A 21,795-nucleotide genomic window follows, 5' to 3' on the forward strand; every position below is an offset into this window, starting at 1 on the left:
ATCTGAAAGGGTAAGATAGTGCAATGTTTTGGATGCAACTTTTGATCAGAACTTGGTTCTAATAATGGGTTGAGTCTGAAACAGCAACCTACCTTTCCCTTTAAGGTACTGATTGACGGACTGTGTATTTGCATTATTTGCTTGCTTTATTTCAGTGATTGTCTCCACATTCTTAAACATTGCTCCCCTTTAATCCTAGAAAATATTCTGCCCCTCAAGACCATGTCACATGGTTTTCCATTATCCACTTGGCTTATCATTTCCTTAAAAAAGTTAAAACTAAAATGTTCCGATTTGATACCATCAGCTAGGCCTCTGCCCTTATCCCTAACTTCGAGGCCGTCATTTTCTCTCCCTTTCAGCATGCAAAAAAGTCCAGTCTCCAAACAAAGCAACTTCTCCTGCACACCCTGCTGGATCAACTTGGGGGTTTAGGGGTGGAGAGATATGATGGGAAGTAGCTATCAGTGAAGAAAGCGCTAAACAGAAGAAAGAAAGAATTAGAAAATAATTGAATACTGTACAACTACCCCCGGAAATAGAGCACTTGCACAACCTCTCAGATAATGAAGCAGTCCGTGCCCACCTGCAGCAAGACCTGGACAACATCCAGGCTTGGGCTGATAAGTGGCAAGTAATATTCGCGCCAGACAAGTGCCAGGCAATGACCATCTCCAATTAGAGAGAGTCTAACAACCTCCCCTTGACATTCAATGGCATTACCATCACCGAATCCCCCACCATCAACATCCTGGGGGTCACCATTGACCAGAAACTTAACTGGACCAGCCACATAAATACTGTGGCTACAAGAGCAGATCAGAGGCTGGGTATTCTGCAGCGAGTGGCTCGCCTCCTGACTCCCCAAATCCTTTCCATCATCTACAAGGCACAAGTCAGGAGTGTGATGGAATACTCTCCACTTGCCTGGATGAGTGCAGCTCCAACAACACTCAAGAAGCTCAACACCATCCAGGACAAAGCAGCCCGCTTGATTGCCACCCCATCCACTACCCTAAACATTCACTCCCTTCACCACCGGCGCACCTTGGCTGCAGTGTGTACCATCCACAGGATGCACTGCAGCAACTCCCCAAGGCTTCTTCGACAGCACCTCCCAGACCCACGACCTCTACCACCTAAAAGGACAAGGGCAGCAGGCACATGGGAACAACACCACTTGCACGTTCCCCTCCAAGTCACACACTATCCTAACTTAGAAATATATCACCGTTCCTTCATCGTCGCTTGGTCAAAATCCTGGAACTTCCTTCCTTACAGCACTGTGGGAGAACCTTCACCATATGGACTACAGCGGTTCAAGAAGGCGGCTCACCACCACCTTCTCAAGGGCAACTAGGGATGGGCTATAAATGCTGGCCTTGCCAGCGACGCCCACATCCCATGAACGAATAAAAAAAAAGCACGGACAGGGTCAGGTTTGATGTGATTGTCAAATAGTGAATTGTGTAGGCTCACATATGAAGAACAGCCACTTGGCAAAGTATCAGTGATCTGTTGGCACCGATAGAACCGTACCTCAATATGAATCAGCACCTTAAGAGCAAAGGGGCAAATTGAAGGAGAATAAAAAGGTAGGAAGCAAAATTGTAGAAGGAAATAAATAAGAATTTAGGAGAATTAATAGAAAGGAATGATAGAAGTGAAGAAAGTACTTTGTTCCATAGATAATAATTGGTTTAAAAAAAGAAATAATAGCAGCTTCTTGGTTTTGAGAAAGAGATTTTCCAACATAATTAACAGGAATTTTTTTAAAAATGATTAAATTAAACACCTCCAGACAACACAGGAATTACAACATAGAAACGAGCCACTTGGCCCAACCAGTCCCTGTTGGTAATTCTCCTCCACACGAACTGTACTCCTAATTCTACGTGTCCACCCTGTTTCCATATCCCTTTATCTCCCTTTCCTACAGCCACTTAACGTATTCTCAAATGCCGACATGGTCTCTGCTTCAATCACTAACCCTGGTACTGCATTCCACAGCCTCACAACCGTTTGTATAAAAAAAAATGATTCCTGCTCTCTGTTCTAAATCTCTTCCATTTAATCGTATATCTATGTCCCCTCATTCTAGACCCATCAGCCACTGGAAACTTCCGATTCTGTCTATCTTGTTCCATTCCTTCATAATTTTAAACACCTCATTCAATCACCCTGTAATCTCTTCTGTTCTAACAAAAAACAGCCGCAGATTTTCATGTCTTTCTTTGTATTTGTATTTCCTCATACCAGGCAGCATCCTTGTGATTCTGTGCTGTCCCCACTCTATTGTCTCAGCACCCTTCCTATAGTGTGGAGTCCAAAACTGCACACGGTACTCCAACTGTGTTCTTACTGAGGTTTTATATAGATTCACCATTACAACTTTCATTTTTTACTAAATACATCCTCTAGGCATAATTTTACAAATACCGTATGTCCTTATCAAAAATTATATTAGTTCTCGTATTCAAAGTTTCCATCAGCCGGAGACTCGACTTTGTTGAATGAAAAGCAATGTATTCCACTTGCACCATCTTGTGTTTGGAAATGGAAATGCCACATAAACAAACCTAGAATGAGAAAAGCCTTTGCATTTTGCACTGGTGAATGACACACCAGCATCTCTATCTTTCAATCAACATCTCAAACAGATTCTCTGGTCATTATCACATTGCTGTTTGTGGGAGCTTGCTGTGTGCGAGTTGGCCGCCACGTTTCCTACATTACAACAGTGACTACTCTTTAAAAAGTACTTCATTGGCTGTAAAGCGCTTTGGGACGTCCTGAGGTCGTGGAAGGTGCTATATAAATGCAAGTTCTTGCGTTTTTTCTTTCTCGGAGAATCACAGTTTCCATAGGCATCCCGCGTCCCAATTCAAACAGAACTTAAAATTTAAACTATGTGGTGAAGAGGAGTAACGAGCTTCAGGGTTAAACATATCCTGTACTGCTTGGTTATCCATCGGAAATCATGCTCCTAATCTCCTTGATCGGTGTAAGAGGACCATGCTGTCAGACGACTAAAGCCAAAATCAGATTTGTTAAAGAATAAAATTTACACAGAAGCAAAATGAAACCAATAGAAGTGGGAAAGTTTCTATAACAGGCAGCTAATCCACAAAGGCAATTGAAAATTTACCATGTTGTAGACATAAACAGATGAATCAAGAACACTGAGAAATGGACAACAGCATCTAAAATTTGACATGATCAGATACGACAGGATCTATCCAAATGACCAATTGGCAAGTATTCAGGCCATATTCAGTCTTCAAATCTTATTTACTCAATAGATGAATCACTTTTTCCATGCACTGCTAGAGGTGGCTGTATTTCTAGCCTGAACATTGTAGGATACATTCCCTCATCTCCTGGCCCCTAGATAGAAAATTGTCAAACATACCGGATCAAAGACACAGTATGGGAAATGCTCGCATTGCTTGTTGATGAGCACTGACATTGACCATCTGCATTACCCTGGAAGCGCTAAATGTTGTAAACAATGTACATTCGGCCTGCTTTCGTACAACAAAGCTTACTTTTTTCGGAGTGAATTTGACATCACTGTATCAGGCAATAAGTTGAAGGCGGGGCGGGACTTGTGGTTTTAATTTACAGAGCCTCCGAACGCATGACCGAAACTACAGCAAACAGAATCTCCCGAGTACAGCAGGATTATTTCTTCAGCAAAATGAATGAGTGGAAGATAGTTAAATAATACAAGTTATGTGCGTAAAATCAATCCCAGTTACTTACAGCAGTGCAGTCTCTAGGGGTGATTGACGGGGGAGTTATCCAATCATCTCCATTCTGGCCGGGACTTGTGGTGTCACTATATACAACATCTTTTTTACGGCTCAGTTATTAGAGATACCAAAAACATTTGCCAGTTACGTGGACTGGAGAAGCTGGGGTTGTTCTCCTTAGAGCAGAGAAGGTTAAGGGGAGATTTAATAGGTGTTCAAAATCACAAAGGGTTTTGATAGATTAAATAAGGAGAAACTGTTTCCAGTGGCAGAGGGGCCGGTAACCAGAGGACACAGATTTAAGGTGATTGGCAAAAGAACCAAAGATACATGAGAGAAAAAAATTGTACAGCGAGAATGCATTGCCTGAAAGGGTGGTGGAAGCAGATTCAATAGTAACTTTCAAAAGGGAATTGGATAAATATTTTAAGGGGAAAAATTTTGCAGGGCTATGGGGAAAGGGCAAGGGAGTGGGACTAATTGGATAGCTCTTTCAAAGAGCCAGTACAGGAATGATGGGCTGAATAGCCTCCTTCTGAATCATTCTATGATTCTATCTATGATTCTAATTCGCACGCATCCATATTTGAGAATATTTCTATTACAATTAATTGGCAGTGATGTCAGACGGCATTGTATCTTTGACTCTATGTCACAAATAAAACAAGACTCTTTACAGAGGCAGTCAACGGAATCACGTTTTAGATTCACAATACTCCGCCTAGCTAAAAAAAAAATTGCGAAAAGATAAAATACAAAAATATTTTCAGAAGCGATTCACAATGGAGCCTGCCATCCATCATGTGAATCTTATCTTTGGCAGCCCTCATTGTTGAGCAGGTATCACGTTTGTTTTTCCAGTCCCGTTTACCCAAAGACTTCAATGTATGTTGCATTCACTGTGGCTGCCTAGGCCCTAAGTTCTGGAATTCCCTCCCTAAACCTCTCCCTCTATGCTCCTTAAAACCTACCTCTGTGACCAAGCTTTTAGTCACCTATCCTAATATCTTCGATAAAATGCCACATAAAAGGCTATTACACAAGACAAGGGCCCATGGAGTTGGGAGTAATATATTAGCATGGATAAAGGATTGGTTAATGGACAGAAAACAGAAAGTAGGATTAAACGGGTCATTTTCGGGTTGGCAGGCTGTAACTAGTGGGGTGCCGCAAGGATCAGTGCTTGGGCCTCAGCTATTTACAATCTTTATTAACGATTGAGATGAAGGGACTGAATGTAATGTATCCAAATTTGCTGACGATACAAAGCTAGGTGGGAAAGTAAGCTGTGAGAAGGACACAATGGGCTCAATTTTAGGGGGCAATTGCGGGTGCATTGGGGGCGCTGAAAATCGTGAAAATCCCGTTCGGGTTTGGAAGCCAGCTCCAACCCCCAGACTCCCGAGTTTCCCAGGTGTGCGCACGGGCGACCCAAAATCGGAAGTCCCGCCGGCTGACAGTTAAAGAGCCAAATGTACCTCATTGAGATACATAAGGCCTTTACCTGTGACAGAGTAAGTGCTTGTAACGATTTTTAAACTTACCTGGGCGGCTTGCCCACCGCTTCTGATTCACGCCTGAAGGGCCAGATCAGGGAAAAGAAACTAAATAAATTAAATTAAAAACCAAAGACGGAAGTGAAAACACAAAATGAACCTACCTTTGCATCCTGCTCCGATGTCCAATGTCCTCCCGACGTCCCCCTCTTCACCCCCGATTTTCCCCCTCCCCCCACCACGATCTTCCACTCTCCCCCCACCACGATCTTCCACACTCCCCCCCACCACCACGATCTTCCACTCTTCCCTCCCCCACGATCTTCCACACTCCCCACCCCCCACGATCTTCCACACTCCCCCCCCACGATCTTCCACTCTCCCCCCCCCACGATCTTCCACTCTCCCCCCCCCCACGATCTTCCACTCTCCCCCCCCCACGATCTTCCACACTCCCCCCCCACGATCTTCCACTCTCCCCCCCCCACGATCTTCCACTCTCCCCCCCCCACGATCTTCCACACTCCCCCCCCCCCCCACGATCTTCCACATTCCCCCCCCCACAATCTTCCACACTCCTCCCACCCCCCACGATCTTCCACTCTCCCCCCCCACGATCTTCCACATTCCCCCCCCCACGATCTTCCACTCTCCCCCCGCCCCCATGATCTTCCACACTCCTCCCCCCCCCACGATCTTCCACATTCCCCCCCCCACGATCTTCCACACTCCCCCCCCCCCCACGATCTTCCACACTCCCCCCCCCCCCCCCACGATCTTCCACTCTCCCCCCCCCCCCCCCGCCCCCACGATCTTCCACTCTCCCCCACCCCCACGATCTTCCACACTCCTCCCCCCCCACGATCTTCCACTCTCCCCCACCCCCATGATCTTCCACACTCCTCCCCCCCCCACGATCTTCCACATTCCCCCCCCCACGATCTTCCACACTCCCCACCCCCCACGATCTTCCACACTCCCCCCACCCACGATCTTCCACACTCCCCCCCCACCACCACGATCTTCCACTCTTCCCTCCCCCACGATCTTCCACTCTCCCCCACCCCCACGATCTTCCATTCCAGTGCCGGATGCATCTCGCTCGCTCGCTCTTGTTCTCGACCCCCCCACCTCGTGTTGCAGCTCCTGACAGCAGTCAGCCTGTCAATCAGGCTGGTTGCCGGGCGCGAAACCCGGAGACGATGTTAACCATCAGCAATCAACACGCGATCGTGTCGGAAACGGTAAGTTTTGTTCATGCGGGTTTGCCACGCGCACCTTCGCATCCCTCCCCCAGGCCCCCGCCAACCCACCGCCATTGCAAAATCGACCCCAATGAGTCTGCAAAGGGATATAGACAGGTTAGGTGAGTGGGCAAGAAGTTGGCAGATGGAGTATAATGTGGGGAAATGTGAGGTTATTCACTTTGATAGGAAGAATAGAAAAACAGAATATTTTTTAAATGGTGAGAAACTTTTAAATGTTGGTGTTCAGAGAGACTTGGGCGTCCTTGTACACGAAACACAGAAAGTCGCCATACAGGTACAGCAAGCAATTAGGAAGGCAAATGGTATGTTAGCCTTTATTGCAAGGGGGTTGGAGTACAAGATTAAGGAAGTCTTGCTACAATTGTATCGGGCCCTAGTGAGACCCACCTTGAGTACTGTCTACAGTTTTGGTCTCCTTATCTAAGGAACGCTATACTTGCCTTAGAGGCAGGATAGCGAAGGTTCACTAGATTAATTCCTGGGATGAGGGTTGTCCTATGAGGAGAGGTTGAGTAGAATGGGCCTATACTCTCTGGAGTTTCGAAGAATGAGAGGTGATCTCATTGAAACAGAAGATTCTGAGACAGTTTGACAGGATAGATGCTGAGAGGATGTTCCCCCTGGCTGGAGAGTCTAGAACTAAGGGGCATAGTCTCAGGATAAGGGATCGGCCTTTTAAGACTGAGATAAGGAGGAACTTCTTCACTCAGAGGGTTGTGAATCTTTGGAATTCTCTACCCCAGAGGGCTGTGGATGCTCAGTCATTGAGTATATTCAAGGCTGGGATTGATAGATTTTTGGACTCCAAGGGAATCAAGGGATATGGGGATCAGGCAGGAAAGTGGAGTTGAGGTAGAAGATCAGCCATGGTCTTATTAAATGGCGGAGCAGGCTCGAGGGGCCATATGGCCTACTCCTGCTCCTTTTTCTTATGTGACTCAGTGTCAAATTTTGTTTGATAACGCTCTTGTGAAGCATCTTGGTATGTTTTACTACATTAAAGGCACTATATAAATGCAAGTTGTTATCAACAGCAGCCCCAATTTCATTAGCAGCACTACCTCATTTACGAATCAGCACTGCTGCCAAGATTGGGGCTGCTGCTGCTGATGGCAGTGTGGTAATATAATGGCCCAGATTTTGCTGTCAAAATAACGGCGAGGCTAATGGCGCTCGATGTTATTTATGCATAAATAGTACAGCAACTTCAGTCGAGGGGCAGATGCATGGTTAAACTCATATATCCAAAAGTTGCTGTCCGAATTGCACCACTCTGCCGTTAGCTTTGCGAAAACAGCATCTCGTTGTCTGTCTCACCATTGAAACCATGATGTGGAGATGCCGGTGATGGACTGGGGTGGACAAATGTAAGCAATCTTACAACACCAGGTTATAGTCCAACAGTTTTATTTGAAATGCTATGCGATTTTAGAACCTCACTCACCTGACGAAGGAGGTAAGCTCCGAAAGCTTGTGATTTTCAAATAAAACTGTTGGACTATAACCTGGTGTTGTAAGATTTCTTACATTTGCTCACCATTGAAATACATTGAATGGCGAGAAGTTGCTGTATTTGCGTGGTAGATACAAACTAAACTCACCACAGCAAGTTAAGTCTTGTCCATTCCAATCGAAATACCCTTTTAACAATGTGCTAATTGTTAATTACTGCCAATCAACCTCACTGGCACTGAAAATTAACTATACAAGTGTGGAATCTCATTCGTTAAAGTTTTAATTGTTGTTGGAGATTTTAAAAATGTAAAATTTTAAGTTTTTAATTGTTTTTTTACTTTTCCTTTCTGTCTTCTTTTTCCTCCCTCTTAATCCAATCTTTCTTTCCCTCTCTTTATTTCTCTTTCTGTACCTGATTTGACATTGAATTCACCCACTCTAATTTACACTTCCTTTACAGTTCTTGCGCTGTTAATTTCACAATCTTTCAATCTGATTGGTTAAGGAGATACCCAGTTGCATGCCCCCAGGTCCCAGATGCCCTGTTTCCCTCGCTGTGACGTTATCAGCTCGCACTTCCAGCAACTTGCCCTGCAAATAATTTCAAGACATAAACATGCAAGGGCAACTCTAACAGCAGAAGCCATTAAATGCCCTGCTATCGCAAATTATGGCCTATTGTAAATGCCCCATACATCAAAGTCCTTGGGGCCCTATTGGCAACAGAGCTGGTGCAGCAATCTAAACTGCTGTCATCGATGGCCACAATAATTCCCTGTGGCCTGCATTGGCCTTCTCAGGGTCAATCTATAATTGGAAAATAAAGAAATAAATTTTGCAAAATTCCACTCCTGCCACAGTATTGCAAGAGTTATCTCTTTATTTTCCTGATTTTCCACAGTAGAAAATGGGGAGCGCCATGAGTCAGGGTATACAGAGCCCTCGCTGTCCAATTCATGCTCCCATTGAGTGTTACTCTGTGACGGTAGCGGAATCGCTCAAAATTTACCCCGATAGTCATAATCAGGGCTTATAAACAAATGTGCAGGTACAATTGCTCATCTGTTGCAACTGAAGTTAACAGCAGAATAATTGATTGAGAATGGGCCTTTCAATCACATCATTGGTGCAAACATCTTTCTATCTGTCAAGATTTAAATCCAGGGCTAGATCAGTGGATGATTTTTGCAGTGGAATATGTTTGACTATTCGGATACATCAAGCACCACAGCGTTCAGGGTTTTGTACAGTAATTTAATATTTTGCTGAATGAACCCAGGTCATTCAGACTACATTTTACAACCAAATATCTGTTGTGTCAGTGCACAGATAATAAAATACTCAGAATTGCAATATTTCATCAGTCCTGTATAGAACAAGATCAGTACTCGTTTGACAGCAATTAATCAAAATCTAATCGTCAATATTTTTCTTTCGCAATTAGTTACTGGCAGTTCTCATGGTAATTGTGTGTTATTTTTGGATGCACATTATTCAAACAGTAAATACAACTGTGCACATTTGAGGACATTATATGATTTAGTAGTACAGTTTCTAAAATTGGTTAATCATGAACTAACAAGAAAACTTGTGGCAGGACTGTTTTTTCTTTCCATGCCTTTTTTTGTGACTCAGTAAAGCTGCTATTATAAATTCTGTTAGGCCACGTGGTCTTATGGTTAACACAGTGGTCCGTGAATTTGAGTTATGACCCAATCAGAAGACTGGTGACTAAAGATTCATGTCTTTCAGGTAGTTGCTGAGAGGCACAGGCAGTGAATTTAGGCCTTCGTGGTGAACGTGAAGTTATAACACCAGGATGAAGGGTCGTCCTCGCAGGATAAGGGGTTGGTCATTTAAGACTGAGATGAGGAGGAATTTCTTCAATCAGAGGGTTGTGAATCTTTGGAATCCTCTACCCCAGAGGGCTGTGGACACTGGTCGTCGAGTATATTCGAGGCTGAGATAGATAGATTTTTGGACTCTCGGGGAATAAGGGATATGGGGATCGGGCAGGAAAGTGGAGTTGAAGATCAGCCATGATCTGATTGAATGGCGGGGCAGGCTCGAGAGGCCGTACAGCCCACTCCTGCTCCTATTTCTTATGTTCTATTCCAAATCAGCAGGAGCTTCAGTCCCAATCGATTTGAGATGGTTAAGTTGAAAAAAAAATGGAGAGTCACTACCTTGGTGATCCATTGTTGGCAAAATACCAGAAGCAGGATTCCTTGGGCTCCCTCAATGGCTCAGTGGGAAATTCCAAGAAACCTGTGCTGGGAATTACCTCAGGGCTCCTCCTGTTCTGCTGCCATTACTTTGGCAGAAGTTTGGCAGAAACCCCAGCATTGACGGAGTTTCCACTGAAGTTACAGGGTGGAGTAGGACAAGCGTGGAGGAAATTCTCCTCATTGGTTTCTTCTTTAGTGCCAGAATTATCTTTTCCCCTCAGCAACTCAGAGATCTCAATAAAACCCAAGTAGCTTCCAAACTTCAATACTTCTGGAGGGAATCTAACACCTCTCTCACACTCCTGCTTAAGTTACAACAAAATGCTTTGTTGAAATTATTTCCTTTTTAAGTACACAACATGTGAATCACATCTACAGTCTGTACTAGACGATCACACTCAATATATTTGTGAGATGCTATCAGGCCCTTGCAATTAGTTTCCTTTTTTTTTCTATTCGTTCATGGGATGTGGGCGTCGCTGGCGAGGCCAGCGTTTATTGCCCACCCCTAATTGCCCTTGAGAAGGTGGTGGTGAGCCGCCTTCTTGAACCGCTGCAGTCCGTGTGGTGAAGGTTTGGCCACAGTGCTGTTAGGAAGGGAGTTCCAGGATTTTGACCCAGCGACGTTGAAGGAACGGCGATATATTTCCAAGTCGGCATGATGTGTGACTTGGAGGGGAAAATGCAGGTGGTGTTGATCCCATGTGCCTGCTGCTCTTGTCCTTCTAGGTGGTAGAGGTCGCGGGTTTGGGAGGTGCTGTCGAAGAAGCCTTGGCGAGTTGCTGCAGTGCATCCTGTGGATGGTACACACTGTGCACCAGTGGTGAAGGGAGTGAATGTTTAGGGTGGTGGATAGGGTGCCAATCAAGCGGCTGCTTTTGTCCTGGATGGTGTCGAGCTTCTTGAGTGTTGTTGGAGCTGCACTCATCCAGGCAAGTGGAGAGTATTCCATCACACTCCTGACTTGTGCCTTGTAGATGGTGGAAAGCCTTTGGGGAATCAGGAGGTGAGTTAATCGTCGCAGAATACCCAGCCTCTGACCTGCTGTTGTAGCCACAGTATTTATATGGCTGGTCCAGTTAAGTTTCTGGTCAATGGTGACCCCCAGGATGTTGATGGTGGGGGATTCGGCGATGATAATGCCGTTAAATGTCAAGGGGAGGTGGTTAGAGTCTCTCTTGTTGGAGATGGTCATTGCCTGCCAATTGGAAGTATAGGAAGGTGTTGGCACATCATCATATTACCATATTGAGCATGAAAATCGTGTGATACACACATGGGGGGTGATTTTCAACTGCTGGTCGCCTGTTTCTCACCTGAATTGGAAATCGGGGGTTGGGGGGGGGGGGGGGGGGGGAAAGAGGAGGACAACTTGGCCATCCCATTGACGGCCAAAAACTGCATCAGGTAGGCTGTAAATGGGTGAGCAGCACGCTCACTTGTTTCGGGCATACGGCTGCTTAAATATGGAAATCCCACACTGTTGTAGAACCCCAATTGCAAGGTACAAATGAGTGCCATGTATGTTGGAGTGGTGCAGAGTCTATTAACATGGCTGGTTAAAAGAATAAAGGAGAAAAAGAAAGAGGCACAGAAAATAAAACAAGAAAACTGAATGCATATATAAATTATCTCGTCACTTTAATTAAACTGAAAGAACTTTGGAAAAAGTAAATTTAATATTTGCTTTAACCTGAAACACAACTTTTCATACGTTATTGGCAGGATCTCTGGCTAGAAATCTTATTTCTTTGATATTTATCATATTATGTTGATCTGTCACCATATTCACGAGATAATTTACCCAACGTAACAATTAGTTCCAATTTATTATACAGTCATTGTGTCCTTTTTTTCCAGTTCGGATTCACCTTTCAGTATTGAGGGCACAAGACGGCAAAGGAGATCTGAGTCCCCTGACTCGAAGAAACGACGCATACACAGATGTGATTTTGAGGGCTGCAATAAAGTGTACACAAAAAGCTCTCATTTGAAAGCACATAGGAGGACGCATACAGGTAGGAAGCTACAACAGCTTACACTGATACAAAACCTCGCACATAGAAGTGTTACAAATGGAAAAAAAATAGGCACCAAGTCGTGGAGTGAGAGATTAGGATAGATGACCAAAAGGTTTGTTGAAAAGATGGGTTTTACAGGCAGAGAGAGAAATGGAAAGGTTTGGGGTGGGGGGAGGTCCAGAGCGTAGAGTTGAAGTGGCTTCAGCTGTGTGGGGCAAAAGGGGCAGGTAAAACGCACAAAAGATCAGAATAAGAGGACCCAAAGGTACAAGAGGGAATGTAAGGCTGGAGGAGATTGTAAGGAAGGGGTGAGATAAGGCCGGGGAGGGATTTGAAGATGAAGATTTAAAATTTAATATGGGCTAGGGGGTAACGAACTACTGGGACACGTTACATTTTGGACAAGTTGCAATTTATAGAGGACGGAAGATGGGAAGCCAGAAAGAATGGCACTGGAATAATTGAATCTAGAGGTGACAAAGGTGTGGCAGAGGTGGAGACCTGATTGGAGAGATTCAAACATGGGAGTTGCCAGGAAAGATGGGAGGCAAAAAAACATTCAAGGACTAGGCCAAAGAAGAGCACAGAGTCCTGCTTGGATCCTAACCAATACTTCTGTTATGGTTCAGGATTGTTCCTAATATATTTTAATTCATGCTCTACACAAAAAAAGTCAACTTCCATAGGCAAATCTGCAATTCCTATGAACCGAAACTTGACTATGTGCTTGTACAGGAAATTGTGTGCTACCAGTGGAGAGTGGACCTTTCTATCTTTGGGCTATACAGCAGAAATTGTACGGCCTCCACACCAAACCTCCAGATCCTTTTGAAACAATGGAAATCAACAAGCTGCCAAAAAGGCCTTATAACTCTGACTAAAACCGAATTGAATTTATTGCAAGAAGTAAAATTATACAGTAGCAAGAACAAATTAGCATAAACATAAACACTGCTTGATACCATCTGTTCCAAAACAATAGAAGTTCTGAACCTCAACCATTCCCCTCAGTTTCTTTTCAACATGGGTGGGTAATGAAAGACTTTATATGAGAAATGACCCCACAGAGTCCTATAAATCCCTGAAATATATGGTGGCACAGTAAGTTGGAGGTTAAAGAACATGGGGTATCAGCCTGGTGACATGACCTTCCTTTCTTTGATGCCCAAGCCAACAGAAACAAATATAAAAATAGCATTAGTTCCAACATGAACGGAACCACTTTGATTGATTTCCTGCTGTGGCAGGCTAGAGAGAAATGAAATCCAGAGGTATAAACAACTTATTTTCTATTTTAAAAAGGCAGAAAACACTGGGAACACACAGCAGGTCAGGCAGCATCCAAGGAGAGAGAAACTAGCACAGTAAAGTTCTCTCTAGTCTGCCCAATGTGCTATTGAGACCACTCAAACTCATTTCACAAAGGACCTTTATAACCAGCTGATGGAGGAGAAATTCACCTCATCAATCTGGGCTAGAATTAAATCCAGGTCCCTGTGGTGAAAGGCCAGTGTCTAACCCAGTGTGCCACCTAGCTCCCAGATATAAACAACTTCAACCAGCACTGCTACACAACAAAACAAGATTTGACTTAATTAAATTTGGGTCCCAGTGTATGCTTAGTATCTGCCTCAGGACCAAGAAATCAAATCACTTCTTTTTACCAAGCCAATTTAAATGTGTCTGTAATATGCAGTACTTCCAGGGGTGTGTATTGCTGTTGTCAAGCTAAGGCAAAGGAAGCTTTCATCACATCAGCATGGCTTTCACTGTAAACTTTCTAGTGCCTCGGCCAAACTATAAGTTCACATAAAAAAATTGAAATATAGAATGTGTTATAAATTGAAAGCGGATGGGTCCTAGGGTCCATCACAATTCGTCCTTCAACCAACAATCCACTCCCTACTCAAAAAAAAAAGCTGGTCATGCACATTGTTGTTGTGGAATCTTGCATTGCACAAAATGGTTTCCACATTTGCCTATGTGACAATAGTCACTGCACTTCAAAATTGTAGGTGAAGTGCTTTGAGGTGTTTAAGAGATGCTTTAAGGTGCTAAATAAAACAAAAATATTTTTCTTTTAAAGGCTAGAGCCCAGTTTTACATGTAACAGTGATAATTGTAAGGACTTGCACAACACCAGGTTATAGTCCAACAGTTTTATTTTAAATCACAAGCTTTTGGAGCTTGACGAAGGAGGTAAGCTCCGAAAGCTTGTGATTTAAAATAAAGCTGTTGGACTATAACCTGGTGTTGTGCAAGTCCTTACATTTGTCCACCCCAGTCCATCACCGGCATCTCCACAACAGTGATAATAGTTGAGGAACAGCAGATGGCGCTGTCGCCTTATCACAGGATGTAGTAATGATGAGCATTGCCGGGCCACCTCACAACTTCAGTCCACATTAAAAACTGTTCTGTTCCATAACACAAGCAAAAATACACACAAAATTAAAAGATTTGCAATTAAATACTGAACGACAGTTAGTGAAGGCCTAAGATACACAGTCTACCTAAAGCCTCAAAATGTGAACTAGTTTGAGAAGTGGATTCATTTGAATGGGAAATTATCTGCCTGTAAAAACTCCAAACTGTCTCAAAGCCCTGTTGAATAAATGCGATGCAATTAGTTGGACATTTAGATAGGTCTACTTAACATCAACACTAAGGCATATTCACTGCACCACTGGTCTACATACACTCCAGTATAATTCACACACATACAATACTTAAAGTAAAGGCTTATGTCTGAATCAGTGTTTAAGTTTTGATGGTATTCAGCTGACAGAAACAATTACATCACTAGCTGTTAAGATATGCCTGTGCACGAATATACTGCATGTGTATGGCACTAAAATGCTATAGATACCAGGATAAATTCCTCATAGCTTTATCATTTAGCACTTGTTTAAAAAAGCTACAGGCTTCATGTAATTTAGAAAAATGTTACTTTTTTTTTTAAATGATTTGCCACAGACTTTCACAGTGGATGAATGGTGAGACACTGAACCACACAGGGTAGGAATGGTTCTGATTCAATCAATGGGCTGTGTTGAGTTAGCCATTCTCGGCTAGGATGGCAGCACGGTCGATGAAAGAAGCGGGGGGGGGGGAGGGGGGATGCAGCGCTGACTTGCTCTCAGAATCCGATGACTAGGAAGAGGAAAGATCAGCCAGTGTCCTACGTCTTACTAGGATACGGCTACTAACATATGCCCTACTATCTAATGACTCCTGAAATATCTGTCCTACTGGTGATCATAATCCAAGGTCACACAAGAATAATAACCAGCTCAGTGAAGTGATGGAAGACCACCAACCCAGGGAGTTTAGACCTCAGTATAAGTCGTCACCTTCAGGAGTTGAGAAGAAAGATTGGAAATAAGGAAGGAAAACTGGTGAATGAAAATAAAATATTTCAATACGCCCGGCCTTCCTCTCAATTTTTACCTTTCCTGAGGCATTCCATTGCTGTGTCCTTGCCACAGCTGCGGCCTCTACTGCACCTTGCATTGCTTTCAGCAAGCAGGGAGGGTGCTGGGAGCTGGGGCTAGGGTTTCCAACCCTCCAGGATTGTCCCAGAGTCACCAGGAATTGAAGACTGGTCTCCAGGACACTGCTACGAGCAAACCCGAGAGAAAGATCAGAGGGGCAATAAAAAAAGTGTCGTCTTTATAATTTTCTTCGAGCACTTTCATTTGTTTCTGATAAAAATATTGGAGACGGGAAACAAAGCCATTTGACTGACGAGTCGAGAATAATCCAATTGGGTAACAAAGAGTCTGTTCGCTTTCCGATTGGCGTGGGAAGGCGGGGCACCGCGAGGATGGACATGGCGGGCGACCAATAGTGGGAGCATGGGGGCGGGACAGTTGGAGGAGGGAGATCATGTGATGAAACCTCCAGGAAAGATCCAACCAGAGTTGGCAACTCTAGCTGAAGCTCAAAACTGCAACGTGTCCGTGTTACCGCCTGAGAAACATAAAAGATGATGGCCCACAATCTGGTGACCATGCACCTTGTGGTAAATTGAAAACTGTTTTCTGAACTTACGAACATAGATTTTGTTTTTCAACTGAGTTTGTATTTTTCCAGCAAATACTTGATTCGCCAATTGTACAGCCTTGTTCTGTGGTAATAATTTTATGTTTTAGTCCTTCTCAAATGGTTTCTTGGATAAGTTGTCAAGCGTATTTACATGGAAAAATACAATTGGTCTGAAAGTACTTCAGCATAACTGATGAATGAAATCATACTGATCAACTTGCAGGGACAAGATTCAAATCCTGTTCTCAGTGGTTAGTTTGTCAGTCTCATTTATTGATGTAGTTTACATATTGCAAGCAGAGGCTGTGCTGTGGCTTGATCGGCCTGTGGCACTCCCTGCCAAACAGTGTCAGTGCCTGGAGCTCTGTGCCTTATGTGAATATTAATTCAAACGCAGTTAACCATCGCTTGCTACGGGAATCTCTGGTCTCCTTTGGAACATAGTATGAGAAAAGCGCACAGAACTGTTCGGATGTAGCAGCTCTCAAACCTTGCTCCGGAGATGATTTTTTGGGATGGATTGGATTTCATAGAATGATACAGCTCAGAAGGAGGACATTCGGCCCATCGTGCCTGTGCCGGCTCTCTGCAAGAGCTATCCAGTTAGTCCCACTCCCCTTGCTCTTTCTCCACAGACCTACAAATTTTTCCTTTTTAAGTATTTATCCAATTCCCTTTTGAAAGTTACTATTGAATCTGCTTCCACCATTCTTTCCAGCGATGCATTCCAGATCATTACAACTTGTTGCGTAAAAATATTTCTCCTCATCTCCCCCCTGGCTTTTTTGCCAATTATCTTAAATCTCTGAGCTCTGGTTACTGACCCTCCTGCTAATAGAAACAGTTTCTCCCCATCTACTCTATCAAAGCCCCTCATAATTGTACTTGCTTAGACTGAGTCCAGGTGCCAAAATACCATAAGTGGCAATGTGAGATGTTAATGGGGAGCATCTCAATTGTCCATTATAAAAATGGACTCCACAGACTGATACCTACCCAAACATCTGGGGAAACAGATGTTTCAGACTGGATATATAGAATGTGGCGTAGAATGGTGACCATGTGATTTTTCTTTAAGGAAACGGGTGTAAAATGTTAAAAGAATTTAATAGGCTAGATACAGAGAGACTATTTCCTCTGATGGGGGAATTAAGAACGAGGGGGCATAATCTTAAAATTAGAGCTGAGCCATTTAGGAGGGAAATCAGTTAGCACTTTTCCACACAAAGGGCAGTAGAAATCTGGAATTGGGATAATTCTGCTTGACTTGATTCAGAAATAAATTGAGGGTTTGTGTCTGCTGGGATTGATGTGTTTATACCATATTATAGGCAAGGGAATCAAGCTATTCTTGGAGGTCAGTTGACTGGTGCATTACTGGACTTGCACTATAAGGAAGCGACTATTCTTCGCTCTGCACTCCCCTCTGACAGCACAGCAGGGAATCAAAAATTCACCATGAGGGGATTTAAGGAGCAAATCAATATCCGATCACTCAATGGTACAGCACATCACTGCTCGAACATACAACATCTGAACAGGATTTTTCTTAATGCACATATACACATTACCAAAATGTATTTTTAATGTGAACATGTTATTTTGTGCTGTAATATCATACAGGAAGGGAGGAAGGAAAGAAAGAAAGGACAGACACACTTGCATTTATATAGCGCCTATCACAACCTCAGGACGTCCCAAAATGCTTTACAGCCAATGAAATACTTTTGAAGTGTAGTTACTGTTGTAATGTAGGAAACATGGCAGCCAATTTGCACACAGCAAGGTCCCACAAACAACAATGAGATAAATGACCAGATAATCTGTTTTTGCGACGTTGGTTGAGGGATAAATGTTGGCCAGGACACCAGGGAGAACTCCCCTGCTCTTCCTCGAAATAGTGCTGTGGGATCTTTTATGTCCACCCGAGAGGACAGACAGGACCTTGGTTTAACATCTCATCCGAAAGACGGCACCTCCGACAGTGCAGCACTCCATCAGTACTGCACTGGGAATGTCAGCACAGAATCCATAATCATCATCTAATCACTGCTTCAATTACAAAAAAAAGGTATTACAAATAATGTTTGTTTTAATACGTTAACTCCCAAAGTGCCATGTTGTTCAATTTTCTCATTCGTGGTGCCAGAAACCATTAGCATTTCAAAAGTACATTTTACCTCCGGCTATAGTTGTACTAGTAAGAGAGCTGATGACTTAAATCAAACATAAGCTTTGATGAACAGATGACTGAAAGGAATTAAGTAATAGTTTTAATGATGTGTAAACAGATTCATTGATTTTCTTATTCAAAGACTACAAGTTTGGTCTCGTAATATTTATTAAACATTTATAGTCGGATTATTGTACCATAGCAAAGGATCACAGCAGGACCTACTTTTCAGTTTACAGTGAAGCAGGTTAATGAACATATCCGTTGTGTGTTCTGGACTTCATTAAATGCTCTTATTTTTGCTGCTTTACAAAATATTGTATTTCACTGTTATGGGGAGCAGAGCCAACAAGGCTGTGTGTTTTAAACTTGGGGTGGGACTTGAACTCAACCAACTGAGCCAAACTCTCATGCCTTGCTAGGCAGAGGGGTTTATCTTGTCACACAAGACTATTAATCGCAACTGCACAGCAAAAGGAGGAGAGACCTTCAGCTCTGCCTACAAACTGCAACATATTGAGAGTTTGGCACAGCGATAGCACTCTGGAGCTAGAAGGTTGTGGGTTCAAACCCCACTGCGGAGCTTGAGCACATACGCTGAGATGCAGTGCAGTGCTGAGGGAGTGTTGCATTATCAAGGAGGCTATTCTTCAGTGGAATGCTAAACTCCATCTGCAGATTTAGATGGACATTAAAGATCACTTGGCACTATTGGAAGAAGAGCAGGAGGGGTTGTGTGTACTTTGGCTAATATTCCCTATCATCTATCTCCATCAAAAAAAACACAGATTAACTGTCTTTTTATGCAAAATAGCTGGTGTGTTTGCTACATAACCAGTTACCTTCATAGTAATTCATAACATTTAAATTGCTTTGAGACAGTTCTGAAAGATGTGATAAGATGCTACATAAATGTGTTTCTTTCTTTATAAAACTTAATTTATACTGCCAAACTCATGTGGGAGGGAGTCTTGTATTGAATCTACTTCAGAATGAACCTGGCAGTGTAAATTCTCAGTGCAGATAGGATGCAAATCCCCCAGTAACAGGGCTTTCAACATGCTGACATTTGCTGCCTTAATTACGCATGCTCCCTGCAATGTTTTTATTTCTACATAATGTAGACCCTGAGCTGGTACCCCAAGCAAGACCAATAAATCTGCATTGTGGGCTGGCTTGATGTTCTGGTCCTGGAGTGAAAAGATAGGATGAGGGCACTCATACAGACGTACAGGAGGAAATATGTTTAAGGTCACTGAAATACAAAGGATTAAATAGGTTTGTTTCGATGCCATTGTGTTTGTTGCTATAGCTTCTGTCGTTGTGGTGACTGCCACTGTTTCAGTATCAATTTACATTAAATTAAGTAATACCTTAAACGAGTTTACACACCAGAACGTTTCACAGAAGACATCAAACGTGAAAATGTTTTGATATTACAAAGAAAAACAGCAAACTGTTGTGTGCCAGTGATGACAACTGCCCTGTTTATTAGGCTGCAGAGAAAATCCCATTTTGTCCTCCCAGATTCAATGTAGACCAAAGAAAATTGGAATGTGTGGGATGAGATAAGAGAACTGTTCATCAGAGTCCAGCCTTACATTACTGCAGAGATTGGCTGGGCCATCAGGCTTGGTTTTTTACGCGAGATAGTCTCTCAGATTCAGTCAATCGTCACTGATGTAAGCAGCTCTCATCTCCCCTATCATCCAGAGTGCACTGTTTTCTGCCGAAATCTAATTATATAATAGCACAGCCCAGGGATAGTAACAACAACTTGCATTTATATAGCGCCTTTAATGTAGTAAAAAGTCCTAAGGTGCTTCACAGGAGCGTTATCAAACAAAATTTGACACCGAGCCACATAAGCAGATATTAGGACAGATGACCAAAAGCTCGGTCAAAGAGATAGGTTTTAAGGAACTTCTTAAAAAGGAGGAGAGTGGTAGAGAGCACTGTTCCCTCAAAGCTGCGCCCGTTTGCGGCCGCGCAGCAGTCTGTCGTGGGCCGCGCACATAATCATTCCGTCCGCGCACCAAACCAGTGCGCTCGGCCCCTCTCACACTGACCAGTTCCCGGTCCCCAGTGCTCCAGCCCCAGGCAGGCTGCTCTGCCTCTGGTGCTTGGGAGTGTCCGAGCATCTGGAGGTCCGAGTGACCAATCCCGCGGATCTGGCCCCAGCCGCCACCTGGTTTACCGCATTGCTAGGAAATGCAGTCAGCGAGCAGCTGATTGGAAACCAGAACAGGAAGTAAAATGAAACCGATGCCCAATCAGAGCCCGGGCATCTCCGCCCAATCAGAGATGAGGGGCCCGTACATAGAAGCAGCCAAAACTAATGAGACCGGCAAGATGTACAATTGGAGTGCAATAATTTGTCAAACCCTGCTGAGGAGTCAATGGAGGTGTGGCAGGGGAGGGGGGAAGATCTTTAATTAAACTGTTCCCTGTCCCCACATTCACACCAACTGACTTGACAGCTGTTTTATATTTCTGACTCAATTTAAAAATTCTGATTGCACGCGATTTATTTCTGTTTGAATCAGAGTCATTAAGCTGATTCAACAAAAAGCTGATTGAAATCGCTCCCATCAGATAATTTTTAATAAAATATAACGAGACTGCTCTGCTCAATCCTAGTGCAACTTAAGAAACCCATTTCATAAACTACATACATTTATCAGCTAATATAACATTAAATTCTTACAATTATCCATTATTTTATACATTTGTTCTGTTTGTTATTTACCCTGAATTATATTTCCTAAAAAGATGTTCTATTTAAAGTTTTGATTTTTTTTTAGAAAAACGATGGCACACAGCCTTTATATCGGTGCACAAACCCAAATTCATTCCGCACATGGCCGATAAAAATGAGAGGAAACCTTGGTAGAGAGGCGGTGGGGTTCAGGGAGGGAACTCCACAGCTTAGAGCCAAGGCAGCTGATGGCACGGCCGCCAAAGGTGGAGCGATTAAAATCGGGGTAGAGAATCCTTTCTCCATGTCGTGGCTGCTGAAATGTATCACGTGACCACATGAATCCTCCTCTCTTTACAGAAAGCAAACTGAGTTAGCACTTTGCTTAGCTTCAAACCATAAACTGATTTATTTATATAAAAATAAATGAACAGTATACAGTTTTCACAATAAATACAACCAATTTCCCTTTGCTCCTTGATTATGGAAAACAATGACGATGTATGTTACTATCAATATAAACAAGGTCTCACCTTTGTGAGCAGGACAGATTTCAGGTTTACATAACTATCCTCCCATTGAATAGCTTTAAGCAACTATTGTTGAGACTAATTTCAGGCTGCTGGTTCATTTTGGAGAAACAATACTGCTGGA

General features: G+C 43.3%; 1 protein-coding gene across 5 annotated transcripts in view; it reads left to right on the forward strand.

Annotated features, from left to right (window-relative positions):
• klf12b (Kruppel like factor 12b) overlaps positions 1-21,795 on the forward strand; it is a 210,999-nt gene that overhangs the window by 179,297 nt on the left and 9,907 nt on the right. For all 5 annotated transcript variants that reach the window (XM_067986542.1, XM_067986539.1, XM_067986544.1 and 2 more), the window contains one exon: positions 12,063-12,220. In XM_067986542.1, the coding sequence (XP_067842643.1) occupies positions 12,063-12,220 (158 nt within the window). The remainder of the gene's footprint in view (positions 1-12,062; positions 12,221-21,795) is intronic.

Source organism: Heptranchias perlo, chromosome 6, assembly GCF_035084215.1.
Source record: "Heptranchias perlo isolate sHepPer1 chromosome 6, sHepPer1.hap1, whole genome shotgun sequence".
NCBI classification, from domain to species: domain Eukaryota; kingdom Metazoa; phylum Chordata; class Chondrichthyes; order Hexanchiformes; family Hexanchidae; genus Heptranchias; species Heptranchias perlo.